Source organism: Leucopleurus acutus, assembly GCF_964270905.1.
Source record: "Leucopleurus acutus genome assembly, chromosome: 16".
Taxonomy (NCBI): Eukaryota; Metazoa; Chordata; class Mammalia; order Artiodactyla; family Delphinidae; genus Leucopleurus; species Leucopleurus acutus.
The window spans coordinates 71020206-71040986 of NC_139158.1; the positions used below are offsets into that span (position 1 = coordinate 71020206).

At 47.3% G+C, this 20781-nt stretch overlaps 1 protein-coding gene across 1 annotated transcript in view; it reads right to left on the reverse strand.

Moving 5' to 3' along the window:
• PTPRT (protein tyrosine phosphatase receptor type T) overlaps window positions 1-13354 on the reverse strand; it is a gene marked incomplete at both ends in the record, with an annotated part of 1082998 nt that extends 1069644 nt beyond the window's left edge. The window contains 1 exon segment of the mRNA XM_082857741.1: window positions 13267-13354. Coding sequence (XP_082713867.1) covers window positions 13267-13354 — 88 coding nt within the window.
• Between the last annotated feature and the right edge of the window lie 7427 nt (window positions 13355-20781).

Below are 20781 nucleotides of genomic sequence, written 5' to 3' on the forward strand. Positions count from 1 at the left end.
GGGACCTAAACTTTTCCCCGAAGGATGAACTGAGCACAGCACCTGGCACAAAGTAAACCGGACAGAGAGCAGGCAGCAGTGGCTAAGAACACAGATCCCAGCCTCAAATTGATCGGGTTCAAGCCTTGGCTCTGCCACTCACTAGCTGTGCGACCTCGGGCTTAACCACTCTGTTCTTCATTTTTTTTTTTTTTTATGGTAACTGTACCCACAACATAGGACTGTTAGAAGACTCTACAAGTGACAATTAGTAAAGCCTTTGAAAAATGCCTGGCTCATTTTAAGTTTTTAAAGTACACAATAGTGTTAGTGTTCCCTATTTGGTAGTCATTTCCTCTCTTGTATTTACTCCCCTGATGTTCAGTTTGAATCCTTCAGACTCTGCAGACACACCCCGGTGCACCTGTGATTTTCATAACTTAAATCTGGTTGCCCATTATTATTCCCCTATCATCCATCATTTCACCAAATGACTTGTCATCTCCTTGTATTTTCTGCTTTCCATTCCAACATGAGCCAAATGCTCCGCTCCTCTGTATACACTTGGGTTTAGAAATTTTCACCCCAGGAGAGTGAAAATTCTTTCTGTTATATTCTAATCTGGACTAATGGAGTCGCCCTTTGAAATGAACAATCCTGGAAACAGATCTGTTTGTTTCGTCTCCTAGACCTGGGGATTTCACAACTTATTCCTTTTGAACAGACTATGGATGGTGTCAAATAACAAAACTGATTCATCGGGAAAGGGTAGATTTTTAATATCTTAACCCCCATCAAAGATGTCAAATGGGGCTTCCCTGGTGGCGCAGTGGTTGAGAGTCCACCTGCCGATGCAGGGGACACGGGTTCGTGCCCGGTCTGGGAGGATCCCACATGCCGCGGAGCGGCTGGGCCCATGAGCCATGGCCGCTGGGCCTGCGCGTCTGGAGCCTGTGCTCCACAACGGGAGGGGCCACAACAGTGAAAGGCCCGCGTACCACCAAAAAAAAAAAAAAAAAAAAAAAAAAAAGATGTCGAATGATTTGATTTTCAGGGGGAAACAATCAAAAGCCTAAAGTCAGAGACTAGAACTCCAGCCCTTAAGAAACACCAAAGTCATCTGCTCATTTTACAGATGGGAAAACTGTGCCTAGGTACACAGCATCTCTAAACACTGAAAAGATTGTGGAACATTATTCTTCTGTGTCAAATGTACCCTCCTCAAGCAAACCCAAGGCCTCAAGCAAACCCAAAGGCTGCCCCATGGAATAATCTCCGTTATTTCTCCATGAGACCCCAGGAGAGAGAAGGCATAGGAGGTAGATGGACACATGCCTAAGAAGGCCCCTCCATGGGGCCCCAGTCACGCATGCTCAAGTGCCTCCCTACATTTGCAACACAATTCTCTCCTTTGCTCCTTCTAACCAGATGCAGGGGTCTTAGAATTCCCCAAAGGAATCCTCATTACAGACTTTGAAAGGCAGCTTTCCATAAAGAAAATAAGACCTCAATTTGTTTTGAAAGAACGATTGAGGAACAGTTCATATGTTTAAAATCCCTTTAATTTACAACAAATCTTAAATTGCAAGGGTATCACTTTTTAAGGAAATAATTGAAATTCAGAAATATTACAAAGAGAATTATAATTAACACCTATGTTCTTCTCTATCAAGAATTATCAACTAATTTTAACAAAGTTTAAATGTATTCTCCTTTTCCAATGAAATAGAATATTACAAATTAAAGCCAAAATGCCTTTTATCTACCATCTCAATTCCATTTCTCTCTAGACCTATTCTGCGAAGAGTAGCCTACCATTTTGCTTCTTATACTAACATAAACATACATAGTGTAATTATTAATACAATATTCGATTGTTACATCCATAAAATTGGCTCTTTTTTCTTCCTACAGGAAAGAATGTGGCCTTGCAGAGTTTGCTTCATGAACCAGAAGAACCTATTTGTAAATATTGGTAAATATCTCTTAATAAATGCTCATATTTTTAGTATAGGATCTTCCAAGATGCTATGCAATGGCATAGCAAAAACTGGGCTGCTTCCATGCATAAGCAGGATTCTGCCAGTGTTGAAGATGTCACCAGCAAGTATGCACCCCATGAGGGGAACCAAGAGGCCACAAAAGGTCAGGCCAAGACACCACGTCTGCTTCATCTCTCTGTAGTCACCTCACTTCCATGATATCCTGTATCTTGAGCTAAATAAATCAGGAATTTATGCAAGTTTGGAGCACATACAAGGTCTCTGCCAGATAATTTGTAATCCATTTTAATTACGCCACTGGTGTCAGAAATGGGACAGGCATGCTGTGCTCACTATCACGGCCAGATTTTACTCTGAGATCAGAATGCCAAAGTAGGAGACAATAAGTAAAACATGCTGAAACGTGAGAATCTCTGTGAGAGGCTCTGAGCCAAGTGGAATTCCTTCACTGTTCCTCTGCCTCATACCATTTGGACCTTGCATATAGTTAAAAGATGGCTGAGCCCAGGGCAATGAGCCCGAGGCATAATTCCTGGAATCTTCTCTATGAGCCAAAACGGTAGCTAGGACTAAGAATCTCCAAAGGGAGTTGAGACCCCAAAGGAAGGAAATGTCAGATTTGAACCAAAACCTACAGATCACAAAGGGATGGCGCCCAATGAGACATCTGAAAAGGCAGGCTAGAGTAGGGGAGGTACCGAGGACCCCTAGAGCTCCAGGTGGAACAGGTGGTCAGCAACTTTCCAATGACAAATGATAGCTGCTGAGGTTTTGGAGGTACGAGGAAATGAGAATGGAATTAAGAATTGCTAAGTCAATTCTCAGGTAAAAGCAATTACAACGTGCTTCTGCATACAAGTGAATTTAAATGTACGCTGAACATTTTATGTGCAAAAAGATGTAAAGATAATAAAGGTAAGGGAGCTCTGACTTCATCAACCTTCACTAAAATAGCGACCCATAAGGAGAGCAGTCCCAAGTTAAACTAAGAAAATCTATTTTAAAATATGTGTACATAGCACAGGGAGATCAGCTCGGTGCTTTGTGACCACCTAGAGGGGTGGGATAGGGAGGGTGGGAGGGAGACGCAAGAGAGAGGAGATATGGGGATATATTGCTGATTCACTTTGTTATAAAGCAGAAACTAACACACCGTTGTAAAGCAATTATACTCCAATAAAGACGTTAAAAAAAGAAAATTACAGTTAAATATAAAAAATTTAAAAATAAAAATAAATAAAATATGTGGACATCTTTACACACAGTAGTGACCTTGGAACTCTGGGATTTGTTCAGGTGACTCCTCCACCAAAAATCGTGTTCAAGGGGTCAAGTCCCAGAAATAATGCTATAGTTGGAATACACATCCTCTGTATAGAAAATTTTAAAGATTTAATTGCAAGGGAAAATCCTGCATTGCTAAGTACACCCCTCCAAGAAAGTTTTTTAAACTTCTGTTTAAAGCAAGAGTGGTATGGTACTTGGGTTCAGTTAAGGTGTCTGCATGTTTGAACTGAGCATCTCAACAGTTGGAAACTACAAGTTTCCTCTTTTCCAGGAGATTCCACAGTTCCTCCATAAATCCAATTTAAAAGGCCTCAAGACAATGCAACCCAAGTGTTCGAGAGCGCCCTCTGCTTCGTTCCAAACAATGTGTTTAGAGGAAGAGAACCATCCTAAACTGGAGCCAGCTGAGATACAGGGAAGAGGCTGGCCATGCTCCTGGCTTCTGAATATAACTGCTCATTCCTCCCACGCCACCCATCCCTCCCCAGCCCTGGTTTGAGACATGTTAGAATCTTGCTTAAGGTCTTAGTTTCCGAAGTTTCTGAGCTGAAAACCACTCCCCCAACCCAGTGCACACACTTCCTATAACAAAAAGTAAAAAGATAATGTAACAGGTGCAGAGATGGTAAACAGAAAATATTTGGCAGAAGAAAAGAAAAAATAATAGTTAAAAATATCAGAAGGGCTTCCCTGGTGGCGCAGTGGTTGAGAGTCCACCTGCCGATGCAGGGGACGCGGGTTCATTCCCCGGTCCGGGAAGATCCCACGTGCCGCGGAGCGGCTGGGCCCGTGAGCCATAGCCGCTGAGCCTGCGCGTCCGGAGCCTGTGCTCCGCAACGGGAGAGGCCACAACAGTGAGAGGCCCGCGTACCTCAAAAAAAAAAAAAAAAAAAAAAAAAAATCAGGAGCTCTGGTTCTGGAAATAGGAGAGAGACTGAACATGGAAATAGCTTTGAACTCAAAGCTGATTCACTGGAGCAGAATGCCCCAGTCCTTGACCCAGTCCTGCATGTACAGCTGTGCAGGTTCCACAGAGCCACGTGCAGCAGCCCTGGCCTACACACCTAGGACAATTATGCCCTCACCTCCCTCATAGCAGGAGGGGTGCCTGGCACCCAACCTTACACAGCCTGACACAGCAGGACTGAAGATGACAATGAATAAATGAGAAACTGCTCAAAAGTCTAAGCCCCTGAAAGTGGAACCCAGACAAGCATTTCCCCAAGGCATATAATGGGCAAACTCAAGGTGTCTTGGTTTCCTCCTTCCTCAAGGTCACCTTACGGAGATGAAACAAAAAAGAGCTTGTGGTTGGGACCATCATAAACTGGTGACCCTCCCGCCTACTTACAACTGCCTAGGAAAGCACAATGGGGACCTCTGGAACCAACACCAAGCAAATAGGTAACCTGAGTAACAGGTAAATTCCTGGAGCACATCCCCATCAGGAACTCCAATGTCTGGTCAGCTCATCTGGATTTTGACAAAACCATCCTTCCTGGAAGATCTCATGGGCCCCAACCACAGTCACCTAAAAAAAATACCGAGATTGAAGTTCTTCTGTAATGACTGTACTACTGCCTCAGCAATCAAAACTAAACGTACATGCAGGACATGTTTTGATCCATATAATAATCTGTATATTTACATTAAACTTTCAATCACTGTAACTTACTAAATTATCAATTTTAGTCTTATGTGAAAATAAAAAAACTCTCTAGACATGGGTCGAAAAGGTCTAAAATATTAAGTACTAAATTTTTTAACTGGGATATCTATATGCAATAAAAATAGTAAATTTTAGCTAAACTTTATTATAGCCCTAAACTACTAGTGTTTATTATAAAATGGTCCTTGTGGAACCTACATACTAGTGCAAACGTTTTATAGTCTTATAAAAACACAGTACTTCAACTTGTAGGATAAAGTTTGAAAAGTTTTCTGATGAATCTTCATATTAATTCATGTTTTACTTTCTGACCTTCATAATTAACTTTTTTTAAGATTTAAGCTAAGTCATTTATGAGACAATAAATCTCTCTACTCAAAGTCCTTTAAGGAGTGAAATCTTGACACTGAACTGATACTGGTGCCCAAAATAATAAAAAGAATGAAAAGATGTGAACACACTTTAAAAGTGATGTTTGTATTTTTTTCCCCAAGATACAAGGTTTCCTATACTGCGTGTCATTTACTTGAGGTTCCTGTGGTTGGTAGCTCCTAACGTGGCTATGAAAGATCCCCGCTTCCTGGTAGTCAAGCCCTTGTGTGATTCCCTCCCCTTGTGGGTGAGGGGGATCTAGTGACTTTACTTGAAGATGGCAAGAGTGATGAGATGTCATTTCCAAAATGAGGTTACAGAGGCTGACTTCTGGCTTGCTCATATGCTCTCCTGGCCCCTCAATAGCTCACTCTGGTGAAGCCAGGAACCATGTTGTGACGAGGGTCCACTTGGCAAGGAACCCAGTTGGCCTCTCTCCAGCTCATGAGGAACTGAGGCCCTCAATCCAACAGCCATGAGGAACTGAGGCCCTCAATCCAACAGCCATGAGGAACTGAGGCTCTCAATCCAACAGCCATGAGGAACTGAATCCTCCCAACAACCAAGTGAGTGATCTTGGAAGCAGACCCTTCCCCATTCGAGCCGAGTTGCCTGCAGCCCCAGCCAATATCTTGACTGCAGAGCTCCAGAGCCAGAGAACACAGCTGTGCCACTCAGATTCCTGACTCAAAGAAAAGTTGTGAGAAAATAAATCCACAGAGTTTCGGGGGACAGCCTGTTACACGGCAATAGACAACTCACCAAGTTGCCTTAGGATGAGACTGGGATACGTTTCTTTTTCTTCATGTTAGAAAGCTGGTGCTCAACAAACACTGACAGGTGAGAATCATCTGGACCTGTGCACTTAGGGGCCAATTCCAAGATGCTTAAGAAGGAATAGTGACATCAACTTCGAGACTATACTCACATTTAAGCACATACCTTGACAACGACAAAATTATTTTTAATTAGACAAGTAAGTTCTCATGCTCAAATGAACTTTAAAAAAACCAAAGAGATAAATGGTCCTAAAGGCATGCTGTTTAAAATAGTTTTTTCTATCCCTAACATTACCAAGAGCCCCTGTTTTATTCTCTTCCAGTGTTCAAACAAAACCTCACAATGTGCAGCTCGGGTTCTGATGTCTCCACAAAAAAGGATCTGGGCTCTTTTTTTTTTAAACATCTTTATTAGAGTATAATTGCTTTACTATGGTGTGTCAGTTTCTGCTTTATAACAAAGTGAATCAGTTATACATATACATATGTCCCCATATCTCTTCCCTCTGGGCTCTTTTTAAAAAAAATAAATAACTGACTACATGTTTGGGACAGAAAACCTAGGGGTAAGCCTGAAGTTCCTTGTTGTCACAGAAGAATCAGGGTGCTCTCAAAGATGTTTGAAAATGGTGAAAAAGGATCTGGTTTAAAGGGGCTCCCAATGACTAACCTGTGATCAACTGAGCAGCAGAAAAGTCATAATTCTAATCCATAAGAGCAAGTTCAGGCCATTCAAAGCCACCCCATTCGTGAGGATTAAACTTTAAGCAGGCTTTAAAAAGTTCTCCTTGCTGATTTCATGAATTCATGCTTGGTTCCAAAGAGACAAATACATGATCCTTAAAAGATTAATAACCACCCGCTATGAATTACAGGAGGATCAAGAGAAATGGGTTTGTGATCTCATGATAAAAGGGAAGTAAAGTTAAGTCTGGGTGATCCGAGAGGAACAGGCTTTCCAGGGTCTTGGGAAATTGGAGCTAGGAATGTGGGTGACAGCACTGCGTCCTCCCCTGGAACACGACAACTGTCATGACGTCCAGAATGTTTGAGGTTAATAAACATCTTAAGAGCAGCACATGAACTGCCGGTGGGCCAAAAGCATGTTGTAGCCTCTCCCAAGCAAGGGGGCTTCCACCCTTCTGTTAAATTTCTACATCCTTGGCTCAACGAGAAAGAAAATGAATGAACGGTCTATTCCCTCCCCCGCCCCAATCCAAACCCTACCAAAACACTCCAGGCACAAAGCATTCACATCTTCAATTTTAATAGGCATTGCCAAGTGAGCACTGAAAACAGCTGTTTCAATAGTCACTACTCAACAGTGAACAAAGCCACCTAATTGCTCAGATCCTTAGCAAAACCTGACAGTCTTAAACTTTTTCATTTTTTGCCCAACTGATGAGAGGGAAGAAACGTCAGCTCATTGATTTAACTCACAGTCTAAAGAGCCTACGAGAGGGGTGGAAGACCAAACCAAAAATAACGCCTTGCAAATAATGAATACAACAAACTATTCTGGAGACTGGTAAGGCACAAGTAAGAGTGACGCCGCTTACTGGGTGCCTGTTTTGTGCCAGGAACCAAGCTTGACAATTCACAGGAGTTACCTCTGGCTCTTGCAACACCAAGGCACTGGTGTGCCCCCTTTACAGATGCAGAGATAAAGGTTCAGAACCGTGAAGTCACTCACCAAGTTCATATGACAAGCCGGGAGCTGGGATTTAGAGAGTTACTCACCCATCACCACCTTCCAGTTTTCAAATCGTTCCATCACTTCAAAACGTTCTCTCATGCCCACTTGCTACAGATCCCTGCTCCCGTGCCCAGCCCCAGGCAACTACTGTTCTGCCTCCTGTCTCCATAGATTTGTCTTTTCTGAATATTTCATACAATATGTAATCTCTTGTAACCGGCTTCTTTTGCTCAGTGCAATGTTTTTGAGGTTCGTCCATGCTGTAGCGTATTGTCTGTAGTTCATTCCCTTCTATTGCTAGTAGTATTCCACTGGATGGATTCACAGTGGATGGACATTCGGACTGTTCCCAGGTTTTGGCAACCATGAATAACGCTGCTATGAACATTCACGTACGTGTCTCTGTGTCGACATATGTTTTCATTTCTGTTGGGTGTATTCCTAGAAGTGAAATGGCTGTATCCTAGGGCACGTGTTCTGTTGGGTGTATTCCTAGAAGTGAAATGGCTGTATCCTAGGGCACGTGTACGTTTTACATTGCCAAACCATTTACCAAAGTGGCGTCACCATTTTTTTATTCCCTCCAGCATCAAATGAAGATTGGAAGCTGAATATTCAAGAAATTGGAAAGACTTTCTATCAGTTCCACTTGTACACCAGTGAATGTGTGTGTCACATATACTTCAGCAGCTTGACTAGAGTGTGAAAAAGAAATTGTCTGTAACACTGGAGACTCACTTCAATTTATTAGTCACCCATCAGTCTGATGGTGGATCTGGTGGGGTTTCTGAGCAGCCCTCACCTGGGTAAATACCTAGGATGTGCCAAGGGAAACAGCGCTGACATTTTGAAATAAAACAGGCCAAAGGGTCACTGTTTCTCAGGGGCTCCTCATTCTTTCACCCCTCTGCCTTTTTGACACATTAATTCCCATTTTTCACAGTTGACTTCGGGCAGATCCCTTGGGATCTATACCTCGCATCCTCACTGCGTCCCTCTGTATCTTTTCTAGAACCTGTAACTCTTACCAATAGATAATAAATAAATATGATCATGGTCATTTCTCCCTCTTCCAGGCAAATAAGGGTGTGTCCAGCAAGACCACATCCATCGCTGAATCCCATCACCCCCTCTGGTCACCCTGTCCCACCTGCACACAACACTAGTGATCCCAGCTGTCCCTTGGGCTGCATCTGATTGCTCTTAATCCATAGAAAACCCACAGCATTCTTCCTCTCCAAACCAATTTGAATCCATTTTATAAGATTTCACAAGACACTCTAACTACTTTCTAATATCTACATGGTGCTGCCTCCTAGCCCCAATTCCGTAATGTGCCTGCAAATGCTATTACACCTGTCAGGGATGGTTTGTTTTCAATAATCTCATAGCTTTTTTATTTATTGGACCGCCACAGCCCTCTATGTGTTTACTTAGTCTTTGCTTATTTGTCAAGTGCACAAAGCATCTTTCCCCTTACAGCCCCAGAGTGCCGCGCGCTCGATTTCTAGGTTAGGTAAAAGATGGCAGTAGAGCAGCAGGAAGAGCCGGAGGCAAGGAAGACAGTGTGAGGAGGCGGGTAGGAAGGGAGGGAAGACGTACGTGAACACCGTCCCGTTACAATGTGCGACCACTCTGTTTTCCATCCGTTCTCATTTACAAGGTAAAACATGCTTGGAACTAAACACGCCTATCGAAACCTTTGAATGGCCAAATGTATTGGTATCACCTTTGTTTCGTTCCAAATCTCTTTCTAAAAGTGGCTGCAGAGAATCAAGCCCCCATAAGGAAGAAAAAGAGAAACACTAAAAGTCATCACCAAAACCCAGCCACCTAATTTTCAATTCATAACTGAGCTTATCATCAGTGCCCCCTTGGCCTGTGTACATGCATCAATGCCAGGGCAAGTAAGAGAAAAGGCTCCCCTTCAGGATAAAGTAGTACAATGCACTCACTCTTCGTGCATCATCTTATCTAGTCTTTACAAAATCCAGTGAGGCAGCTATAATCATTCTCACCTGACAAATGAGAAGCTGGGAATTAGAGAAGTAAATGACTTGCCCAGGCTGACACAGCTGGAAAGAGGCAGGGGCAGTATTCAAACTGAGGACTTCAGACTCCAAAGCTCATACTCTTTTTTGCTCAATCAGGCTGCCTCCCGAGTTAAACTCCCCCGCCCCCATTACAGGTGCCACGAGACTCTACCATCTCTTCATCATCATCAAAAACTGTGTATCAAGGACCCACTGCCTATATGGCATTGCTCTTGTTTCCACAGCAACACGCTGCCAGAGAGTCATGGGAGTATCCCGTGCTCAAAAAAATGATGATGTAATGTCCTGTGATTGTGGCTCTGAAAGGTGACAGTTACACTACTACAGAGGATGCCATCTCAGCTGGCAGCCTGGAGCCTGCAGGAGCTAAGCGAGAAGAAAAGAAGGAGAGGAGAAAGGCAGTGGGTTGTAACCCAAGACGGTGGTCTGTTTTGAACATGAACATGAACATGTTTGTAATTGTTGCTGAAACAGAATCCTAGCCAGGTTTGCACATTAATGGTTCTTTTATTAGGAAACAAATCAAGCAATCCAGGAGAGAAAGTAAAATTAGACTGTACTGCTAACAGCTCCCCAGAGGTATGTGGCAATGATTATCGAGTTAAATGACTACATCACTAACAACTGCGATGGCAAGTCAGTCCCTCTCAGATCCATTTTTGCTCTCAATGTACAGATGGTGAAACCCACTAGTAAATAAACAAATTACCCCCTTATCCATTTGTTTAATTGTTTCCTTCTTTCCTCATCCCAAATCATGTTTTTGCCACACTTTTCAGAGGCTGATTTAAAATGTATGTTGTTGTTGTTTTTTGCCATCATTGCTTACAAAAATAATCCTGGCTCATGAAACACATCTCACAAGAAGGAAGAAAGAAATTGCCTTTTGATGACAAGCTTTCACCACTGACTTTTGGACACTGTGACTGACACATTACAGCAAAATATATTACCCCAACTCTGTACTGGGTGTAAGCTTAAAAACTGAAATTGCTTTCGAGACTGAGAATTTTCAGATTAAGAGAATATGGAGAGCACACCACTGAGTTTTTAAACGTATTATTTACCCAAACTTGCCACAAGTTTTAAATCAGATTCTTTCAAAGAAATCAAACTACAGTCATATTTAGATTTGGGTTCCAACAATGTCTGCGTTTATAAATAAAGTAAGAAGATAAGTCCATTTTTAAAAGTCAGCATTTGCAGCATTCCTGCATCTACAAGTGCAGATGTTAGAAACCTGGAAAAAATAATTAACTTAAGTGTTCTAGTTAGCATTAAACCAGAAAGGAGAAAATACATACAGAAAATCCCCATTTTTACAAATGAGTGAGGCTTAGAATGCATCTTATCTCCAACACAAGTTAATCCCCCGCCCCCCTCGTTTAAGGAGCCCCTGGAACAAACGCAGCCACTTGCTAAGTATACACGAGAGTAGGTTTGCAGAAGCCACTCAGCTCAGGTCGAATCAAAAGAAACATGGTGCCTTAAATTTCTTCCCAAACTGTACTCCAGGATTGCTTTTCCTTCCCCTGTGTTCCGAAGAGCAAACAAAGAAAAGGTGCTTGCTCCTCACACTTCTCTAAATGTTTTAACAAAAGGCTGCTGAATAAACACATTACTCACTTAAAAACTGAAAAGAAGTTCTATTCCGGAGATAAAAGCAACTATATTTGCATTTTAACAGTTGTGAGCGAGCGCCACCTGGCGGGAGCATCCGGAGCCGGCTTTTAGCATCGGGCAGCTTCCCAAGCCCGTACGGTTTTACCGCACGCCACCCAAGAACGCTCTGAGACCCGTGGAGGAATATTTTTGACACTGGTTCTTGCCGCAGAAACCTGAGTACTATTCATGGGTGGCAAGCCGGCCAGGCCTTGGAGGACAGTAAAAATTTAAGTCACAAATGATGCCTGGTCCCCAGGACTGCCCCCAAGCATCCTCCTCCTTCCCTGCCCTAGCACACCTAACACAGACCCAAAACGAGGAAAACAGGAATTGTGCACCATCTTCAGAATGATGTGTGGCTGTCCCTCTTCTCTTACTTGCTAAACCAACCTTTAAGCTTCACACACCTCTAAAGAAGTGTCCTAGTCGCCTAACTTCCCAGCCACGAAACAAGCTGTTCTTTCGCAGAAGTCCCATATTCAGTTCCTGTTTTGGAGCAAGGAAGACTCCAGTGCATTTCCAGTGGAATGTCACTCTAGCGGCTCTTAACCTCAGAAGCAGCCTGTTTAAAGAGGTTACACTCCCCCACAGTTTCTTTTTCTTCCCTTCTCTTTCTTTCAGCGTGATAATAGATGGGCACCGCTGTTACTCATCAATCCAAAACGAATCTTTTCCTAAGTCCCACTAGCTCATCTCAGCCTGCCCCCATGATCCCAGCAATCTCTCCTCAGCGTGGTCACACCTGAGCTAATTGGAAACTGCAAGGTGATTCTGAACTTGGAAGCACACCTGCACTCCTTTCTCCCTTCTCTCCTTCCCCCACCGCCTACTCTTTGGGGGCTCAGGGCTGGAAGCTGCCTGCCGTGGGCTTTGGGGATGTGTAAGATCCCGGATCCTGGAGGCCTCCTGTGCATGCCAACTTGCCATTAGTAGCATGCCAGGGCAAACGCCCGCACACACACACATACACACACACACACACACACACACACACACACACACACACACACACACACGGGAAACTACCTCTGCTCGCCTCCTCCCCATGGTCAAATCCAAATACGAGTCCCCCAAACTTTTCTGGAGCAGACACGCTGACAGGTCAAATCCCCTCCACCTGAAGGGCCTTAACAGGGGCGCCCGTTTGCTTCGGCTAAGAACCACGGGGTAGGGAGGAGGGATGGCCGTCTCTGTCGTTAACACCAACACCTCCACGGTGCCTTCAGCGGCGTAAGGACAAGCTCAGGGAAGCAGCGTGGTTAGAGCAAGTCTGGGGCCGCCTGTCTCTCCCGTGAGACAAGAAAAGCCACCGCCCTGGCCGCCTCGGCCTGCTGGCGACCGGTCCTCCCCACGAAAAGCGCGCGCTGCCCAGGAGGCTGCCGGGGAGAGGACGCTCCACCCCGGGCGTCGATGCCGCTTTCTATCTCACCGCCCCAAACACTCAAGTGACAGATTCCGACAAGTGGGAGGCGGCGAGCGGAAATATTCGCCACAGCCGCGGAAAGTTACTCGAGGCCGGGGGGTCCGCAGAAAAGTAAAGCGGCGCACTTCGCCGAACGCTGCCTGCCGAGGGACGCCGGGGGCCGGGCACGCTGGCCCGGGCGCGCCTGGACACGGCTGCCCGCGGCTGCAGTCGGGGACCCGGGCTCCGGCCAGCCGCCCCCCTCATCCCCCACGAGCCTGCACAACTTTCTCCTCCCGGGGCCCGGCGGCAGGCGCCCGGACGCGCCGGGGAGGGAGAAGGGACCGGGGGCGCACTCACCTGCGGCGCTCTGCGCCCGGGCGCCGGGTAGCGGCGGCAGCTGCAACCGCAGGAGCAGGCTGAGGGCGAGCGCGGCGAGGCTCGCCATCCGGGCGGCGGTGGCTCAGCCACTTCCCGCGGGGGCCGGGGCCGGGGCCGGGACTGGGGCGGGCGCGGGGCGGCCCCGCATCGTCGGCGCGGCTGCAGGCTGTACGCGCCGCTGGGCTCACGGAGCCGGCGCCGCTACGCTCGAAGCCGAGGCGCAGCGCGAACTGAGGCGGGAGGCTGGGCGGGGGCGGGATGCTGGGCGGGGGACGGGGGGCGGTGTCCCCGGAGTCCTAACGCCGCCGCCGCCGCCCACCCGCCCGACGCTCCGCCTCGGCCGCGCACACACCCTCGCGCGCACGCCCGCGCCTCGCACACGCCCGCGCCTGGCCCACGCGGGCTCCCCGCGCTCCCTCGCCGGGCCGGGCGGCTCGGGGCCGCTGGCTCCTACAGTCATGCGCCCCGCGGGGTCCTCGCCCTTCCCCACGGGCCGCGCTGCCGCGCACCATCTGCCCGGCTGGGGTGCAGGTATAGGGGGCGGTGGGGGGAGGAGGGAGAGAGAGAGAAGCCGTGGGAGAACAGGTGAGTGGGGGGACAGATGCGAGAGGAGGGAAGGAGGGAAGGAGGGGGCAGCCGTCTCGACTCGGGAGGGGGGACCAGATGAATGGGGGAAGGGAGGGGCATCTCCCCTCAACTGTAGCAGGTGTCCGCTGGCGAGGGTCTCGGGCACGCCCTGCGATGAGTAGTTCATGTAAGAGTCGTCACCCTACCTCGAGCACGCGCGCGCGCGCACACACACACACACACACACACACACACACACTCTTCTGGGTGCATCTATGACCGCGCCGCAATCCCCCCCCCATCAGCCTCACAGGCACCCCTCTCATTCACCCACACCTCTCCCTTGTCACCACCCCACACGGGAGAGGGTGAAGACTGGGCATGAGGCATCCCAATCTCTCTTGCTGCCTTCCCCCTTCCCCTTCTCCGGAGACAGATCTCTGTAGCTTTTTCCTTTTTCTTCCCGGTCTGAACAAAGACCTGGTTGAGGCTGAAAGCCTAAAACCATAGATCAGAGTCTGAGCTGTCCCTTGCAGCCCACAGGCTGGGACTCTGCTCTCCTGGGAGCAGGGGATCTCATGGAAGAGACCAGGTGCCACTTGGTCCTGGCTGGGGGCCTGGGCTGTAAAAGCCAGGGGCGGGGCCTCTGGGCAAAGCTCAAGGGGTTCACACTCTGTGAACCTGGCCAAAGCCCTCCTTCTTCTGTTTCAGCAAGCCCCAGCCCCCCACCCCATCCCCAGTCTCATCCTTGTTGGGACTCCAAGGATTGGACTGGACAGACTGTTGGGGAGAAATATGAAAGTCGGGCATGGCTAGGGTTTCCAAAACTGGGGAGCCTGGGGCTCTGGATTGAGTTGCTCTGGCAGGGAACACAGAGTCTCCCTCTTGCCCTCCAGTTCCCACTAGATGGAATGGAACGGTCGCCTTGAATAGAGACCACTAACTGCCCCCATGCTACACTTGTAATCCCAGGCTAATTCTTCCAACTCTTGTCTAGCTGCCCCCCACCACCTTCACAGGTGAAGGGCTTGGGCTAGCCTAGTTCTGCTTCCCAGACCCCTGCCTGGGGCGAGTGGGATTCTGCAAGTCTGGGGAGAGGCCTGGGAGTGGGACCTATTACCAGCTGACTCAGAGCTTCTTAATAATTCTACAAATACCTACAGGGCACTTAACCATGTGCCCCGGTCTGCTAGTCTCAGGGGACACAGAGATGACTGGCTCTCGGGACAGTTGGACTGGGAAGATCCCTTCTGCTCAGAGCTAAACAGCTGGCTTCTTCCTCCGTCACCCGAGGCCTGTCTCAGGCAGGGGAGTTAATTAGGGAGGCCTGACCCAGGCCCATGACCTGTGACTCTGGGCATGGCTGATCCCAGGGCCTGACCCAGGGGAGCAGGATGTTTCTAAGCCACTAAGGAGCTTCTAACTTGTCCTGGTTCCCTTTGGCTCCTAATCATGCCCTGTCTCAGACTTTCTGGAAAAGTATAAAGTAGCAGTTCTCCTAGAGTCCTCAGGGCACAAGCCCTCCCACACCCACACTCTAGAGATGCTATATCACTGCCTTAAAAAATCCCACTGAATGGGGTTCACGTGGCCCCAAGAAAAAGCTCTGTTCGCAAGGTAACCAAGCTGGCGGAGCAGAGCCAGTGCCTGCCCAGGCCGAGCCATGGCCCTCTGTGCTTTCCCAGCTGCCCTCCACCTGGAAACTGACCCCTCTGTTCCTTCAGGAGCCTAACCTGCTGCCCAAAAGGACTCTGACTCCGGTCACAGCACCGTGCTTTTGCACCTGCCGTTCCCTCTGCCTGGAAGGCCCTTCCCTGCATCATCTCCCCAGTTAGCCCATGCTGGTCCTTAAGGCTTCTCTGTGAAACTCTGGCAGAGAGGCACTTCCTGCTCTATGCCTGGTGCCAAGACCCCCCGGGACAGCTGCTGTGGGGATGCTTTTCACACTGGGGGGAATGTGGTTTGTCCCCTGGGTCTTTTCTACAAGCCTGAGTTCTCAAAGGGCACCTGGACACTTAACACAGGGCTGCTGGGTGATGGGAGGTTGATGGGGGAGGGGCAGGGGGAGGGCTGGCTCAGGGCCACAGATGACTGGCTTCTCAAGGGAGGGGGTTCATGGAGAGTGACAGCATCATCTCCCACCCTCCTTCACTGGGACTTCGGTGCTGATTAGAAAGGAGGGGCTGCTTTCCCACCTGCCCCCCATCAGCCTGGGGAGCTGGGGGAACTTGACCACGTGTTCACTCCTGGCTCAGGGCTGGGTTCGGTGTCAGTGCTGAAGCAAGAAGGCCAGGGCCTGGGGTGGGGTTTGTGATGGCTGGAAAGGCCCCCAGCCCCTTTCAATTCCACTCAAGAAGGTAGCTCCTTATCCTTGGGATGACTCTGCCCTTAACCCCGTGGGACTTTTGGCAAGACCTCTCTCAGCCTCAGTGTCCCTGTCTGCACGGTGGCTCCCCTTTCGGCACTGGTGGGGGCCAAGACAGGAGTGTTCAGACACTTTAGCTGCAGATCACTTAATCTGAGCACAGTTTGAGGGGAAGCCTGAAACATGGGCATTCTTTCAACAAGTGAGCTGGGCTGGCTGCCATGTGCCAGGGATGGCAGGGCTGTGGGTTTGCAGCTTGAACAGCAGACTTGGTCTTTGCCTTCATGGAGCTTACAGTCTCGTGAGAAACACTGGACAAAGAGAAGGGAGGTAAAGATCCCAGTGGTGACCTCCATCTCCCCAGCCCCTCCCCTGCCCCCAGTGATTACAGTTCTCCAGTGGGGAGCAAAGGACCAAGGGGAGACAACTTGGGCCAAGATGCTTCACTTATCCCTGGGGAAAGCCCAGTGATATATAGCTACTGTTTTATCCCCATCTTATACACAGGGAAACTGAGGCTCAAAGAGGCAACACCCTGTGTAGGGAGGCAGCCGAGGAGTGGCCCTCCACTGGAGCCTTCTCTCTCCTTGCTCTTGTGCAGGGCACCTTTAGCCGTTTAAATATAAAATTTAGAAATGCAGTCTTTAGTCGTACCAGCCACACTTCAAGTGCTCAGGAGCTACACATGGTTAGTGGCTGTCATATTGAACAGTACAGATATAGACCATTTCCATTAACACAGAAAATTCTATTAGACAGCACTGCTCAAACTACAGCCTATGGGCCAAATCTGGCCCACTGCCTGTTTTTTTTTAATAAAGTTTTATTGGAACACAGCCATGCTTATTCATCTGTGTACTACCTGTGGCTACTTTTGCAGAAAGTTCTATTAGACAGTGCTGCTCTCAAGCAGGGTCAGAAAACTACTGTAATAGGGAAGAACCTTTGTATTCTATTACAGGTTAATCACTAAAGGGATGCTGCCTATAAGCTTAAATTATACATAATGGCCCATCTCTGGGAATCCTGCCTCCCAGGTAATGAGCATTAAGCTGAAATACCTTGGCCTAGCTCACAGGAAACATCCTGAGTAGGTCCACCTGTGAATGGCTGAAGGAAGGAAGACAATAACACATCCCTTCCTTCCCCCCAGTCTGACCAGAACGAGGAAATATTTGATTTCCCTTCCCCCTCCCCTTTTAGTATGAAAGAAGCCTGAATTCTAACTCGGGTAAGATGGTTCCCTGGGACACTAGTCCACCATCTTGTCAGTCTGCTGGCTCTCTGGATAAAGTCGCTATTCCTTTGCCCCAGCAACTCGTCTCTTGATTTATTGGCCTGTCCTGCAACGAGCAGTACAAGCTTGGGCTCAGTAACACGACCACCTGAAAAGGATTCCTGCTTTGGGATGCAGCAATATTATTGGATAATGCATGTTTTTATAGAACAAAATGGTTGGGTCGTGAGGTTACACTTGAAAAATACTTATGGTTTTTAAGTTGCATTTGAGTTATTTATATTTGCATGTCTTGACAGAAAGTGTATGGGGACTTCCTAGAACAGCCCCTGACCTAGGTCCTCTGCCTGCCTCTTGTCTGTAGAAAAGCTGTAGCCTCCTAGGCTTCCCTGAGTTCCGAAGAGTACATTTAATCAGAGAAGTGAGAAAAATGCAGAAAGAAAGCAAAACAGTCAAGCAGGACAAAATAATAATAGCTTAGCCATTAAACAAAGACAAGGACTTTTAGTTCTTCCTCAAGGGCTAGAGATAATATTCTGAGCCATATCCTTTGAGCTGTTTTACAGATACTGAAACCTCCACCAGGTGGAAGAAGTTAACTGTATGCTGCCCACCAGCAAGTAGACCCCAGACCAGTTGGAAACAGAAGGCTGGTGATGTTGACTCTTGATTACCTCACCACCGGCCAATCAGAAGAAAGTCCATGAGCTTATCACACATCCCACAACCCCCCTCCCTTACCCTGTCTTTAAAAATCTTTCCCTGAAAGCCTTCAGGGAGTTCGGGTCTTTAAAGCGCTAGCTGCGCTGGACTCCTTGCTTGGTGCCCTGCAAGAAATGCTGCACTTTCCTTCACCAGAGCCCAGTGTAAGTAGATTGGCTTTACTGCACACAGGCAAGCGGACTTAAGTTTGGTTCAGTAACAAAAGCACCAATGCATATTAATATGTCTGCCATAAAAACATTATTCAAATAAGCCAGAATCTGGCCTGCCTCTTGTTTTTATAAATAAAGCTTTACTGAAACACAATCTTGTGTGTTTGTTTACATATTGCCTAGGGCTGCTCTCTGCATTACAGAGGCAGAATTGAGGAACTGTGACAGAGATCATCTGGCCTGTACCACTGAAAATATTTACTGTCCTTGCCCTCTTGGAAAAAGTTTGCCGGCCCCTTCTCCGGAGGTAGTGTTACAAGACAATCTGACAATCATTGGTCAAAAACTGGTTCTCAAAGTGTGTTCCCTGGACCAGTGGCACCAGCATCACCTGGGAGCGTGTTGGGAATGCAAATTCTCAGGCCCTACCCTAGACTTACTGAATCAGAAATGCTGGAGGTGGGCCCCAAGAATGTGTGTTTTAAGCAGCCTCCCAGGTGATTCTGATGCAAGCTCAAGTTGAAAAACCACAGATCTAAAACACGCGTGGAGGAAATGCCAGTAAGTGAGTGGCGCAAAAAGGTGTTAATGGGCTCCCGTGGGAACAGAAGAGTTTGGAAAGATGTCAGGAGAGTGATGGCCCATCCACCGCCTGGTCCCTCTGTGGCAAAGCCTTTGACAGCCCTTGGATGAGGCCATGCCCGCCGGGAGAAGACCTCTCACCAGCCGCCTGTGACAATGCCCAGGCCTCACTCCTGGCAGCCCCACCCTCCCACAGAGTTGTCAGCACGTTTGGAGCTGTCTCCACGCATAAATTCATGGACCAGCTGTCTCTTTTAAGCTGGTTGCAAGATGATACCATTAATAGATGTCAGATACATTGGCAATGATCTCTTCATTAATAATTTCCTCCTTTCTGGGAAAAAAAAATTAGTAACAAGCAATCATCAATAATTCAAAAATACAAGTTAACCTTTCTATTAGCAGAACGGCTCTACACATGCCACGGACTCTTTCAGAGCCAGGAGCTCTGGCTTGAATAATGTTTTTACAGCAGGAATATTAATACACGTTAATGCTGTCTGTCAAAGTATGCAAATATAAATAACTCAAATGCAACTTAGAAACCATACGTATTTTTTGAGTGTAAGCGGATGATCTAACCATTTTGTTCTATAAAAACAGGCATTATCCAATGATATTGCTGCCTCCAAAAGCAAAACTTTACGAAGGAATCACTCTCAATTTGAGGCCTTTGTGGTTAGAAAGATTTCTCTTGCACTGAACCAGCGCTGCCACCCTGTCAGAGTTGGCTTCTCTTTCTGGGGGTGGACAGAAAGCCTGGGCACACTTCCAAGTGACTTTCGTCTGGATGTTGGTGTGCTCTAGGTAAGCCTCCTCCATCCCTTACATCCTTCCTGGGCCGCTTCTTACGTGATTTTCAGGACCCTCCCCCCAACATCTGTTTCCTCTTCTGTAGGACATGCTCTATTTTGGTAACACTCCTCTAGTTTGGGATTAACATAAACACATTACTATATATTTTATATATATATATATATACACACACACACACACACACACAATATATATAAATAAATATATTTAACAAGGACCCTGTATAGTGCAGGGAACTCTACTCAATATTCTGCAATAACCTACATGGGAAAAGAATCTGAAAAAGAATGGATGTATGTACATGTATAACTGATTCACTTTGCTGTACATGTGAAACTAACACAACATCGTAAATCAACTGTACTCCAATATAAAATAAAAATTTAAAAAAAAAACACTCCTCTTCCAGGTGAAGCCTTGCGCCTGCCCACATTCCTTACACCTCCATTTACCACCCAGGTGACTATGAACTCATCACTCTCCCTCTGCAGATCTATCTCCCCATTGGGGTAACTGTTCCCACCAAGTGATTTAATGGATGTGAGAACACCTAAAATAGGGCCTGGCCCACTCAAGAGATCACTTCTTTTCCTTCCTTTGTTACTTCCAAGTCTTAGATTCACGTACCACCCCAGCCTTGACGCCACGCCAATTATCAGAGACACCTGCATGCCAACACAGCACCAGCTGCTTCATCCTTGGGCCAAACCACCAGCACACGGTCCAGACCATTGGCAGGTAGACCTCAGTGCGTGGGACGCTGGGATGGCATCTCGCTTAGCCTAAGTGGGTTCTGCCAGACAGCTGTTTCTTTTCATTAAAACACACACACAAAACTAAGTGATGTCTGCCAAGCACCCACCAGGGATGTTTGTGTCTCTAACGTGTGACCAGCCCCATGCTGAGCAGTGGGGATGCCAAGGTAAGATGACCCCGTCCACAAGAGCCCAGAGTCAGCCCACGCTGAGAGGTCACACCAGCACACCAGTGGCAGATGGTTTCAGGGTCATGGACGTAAATAATGGATGTCAAACATGATCAAGACATGGCCC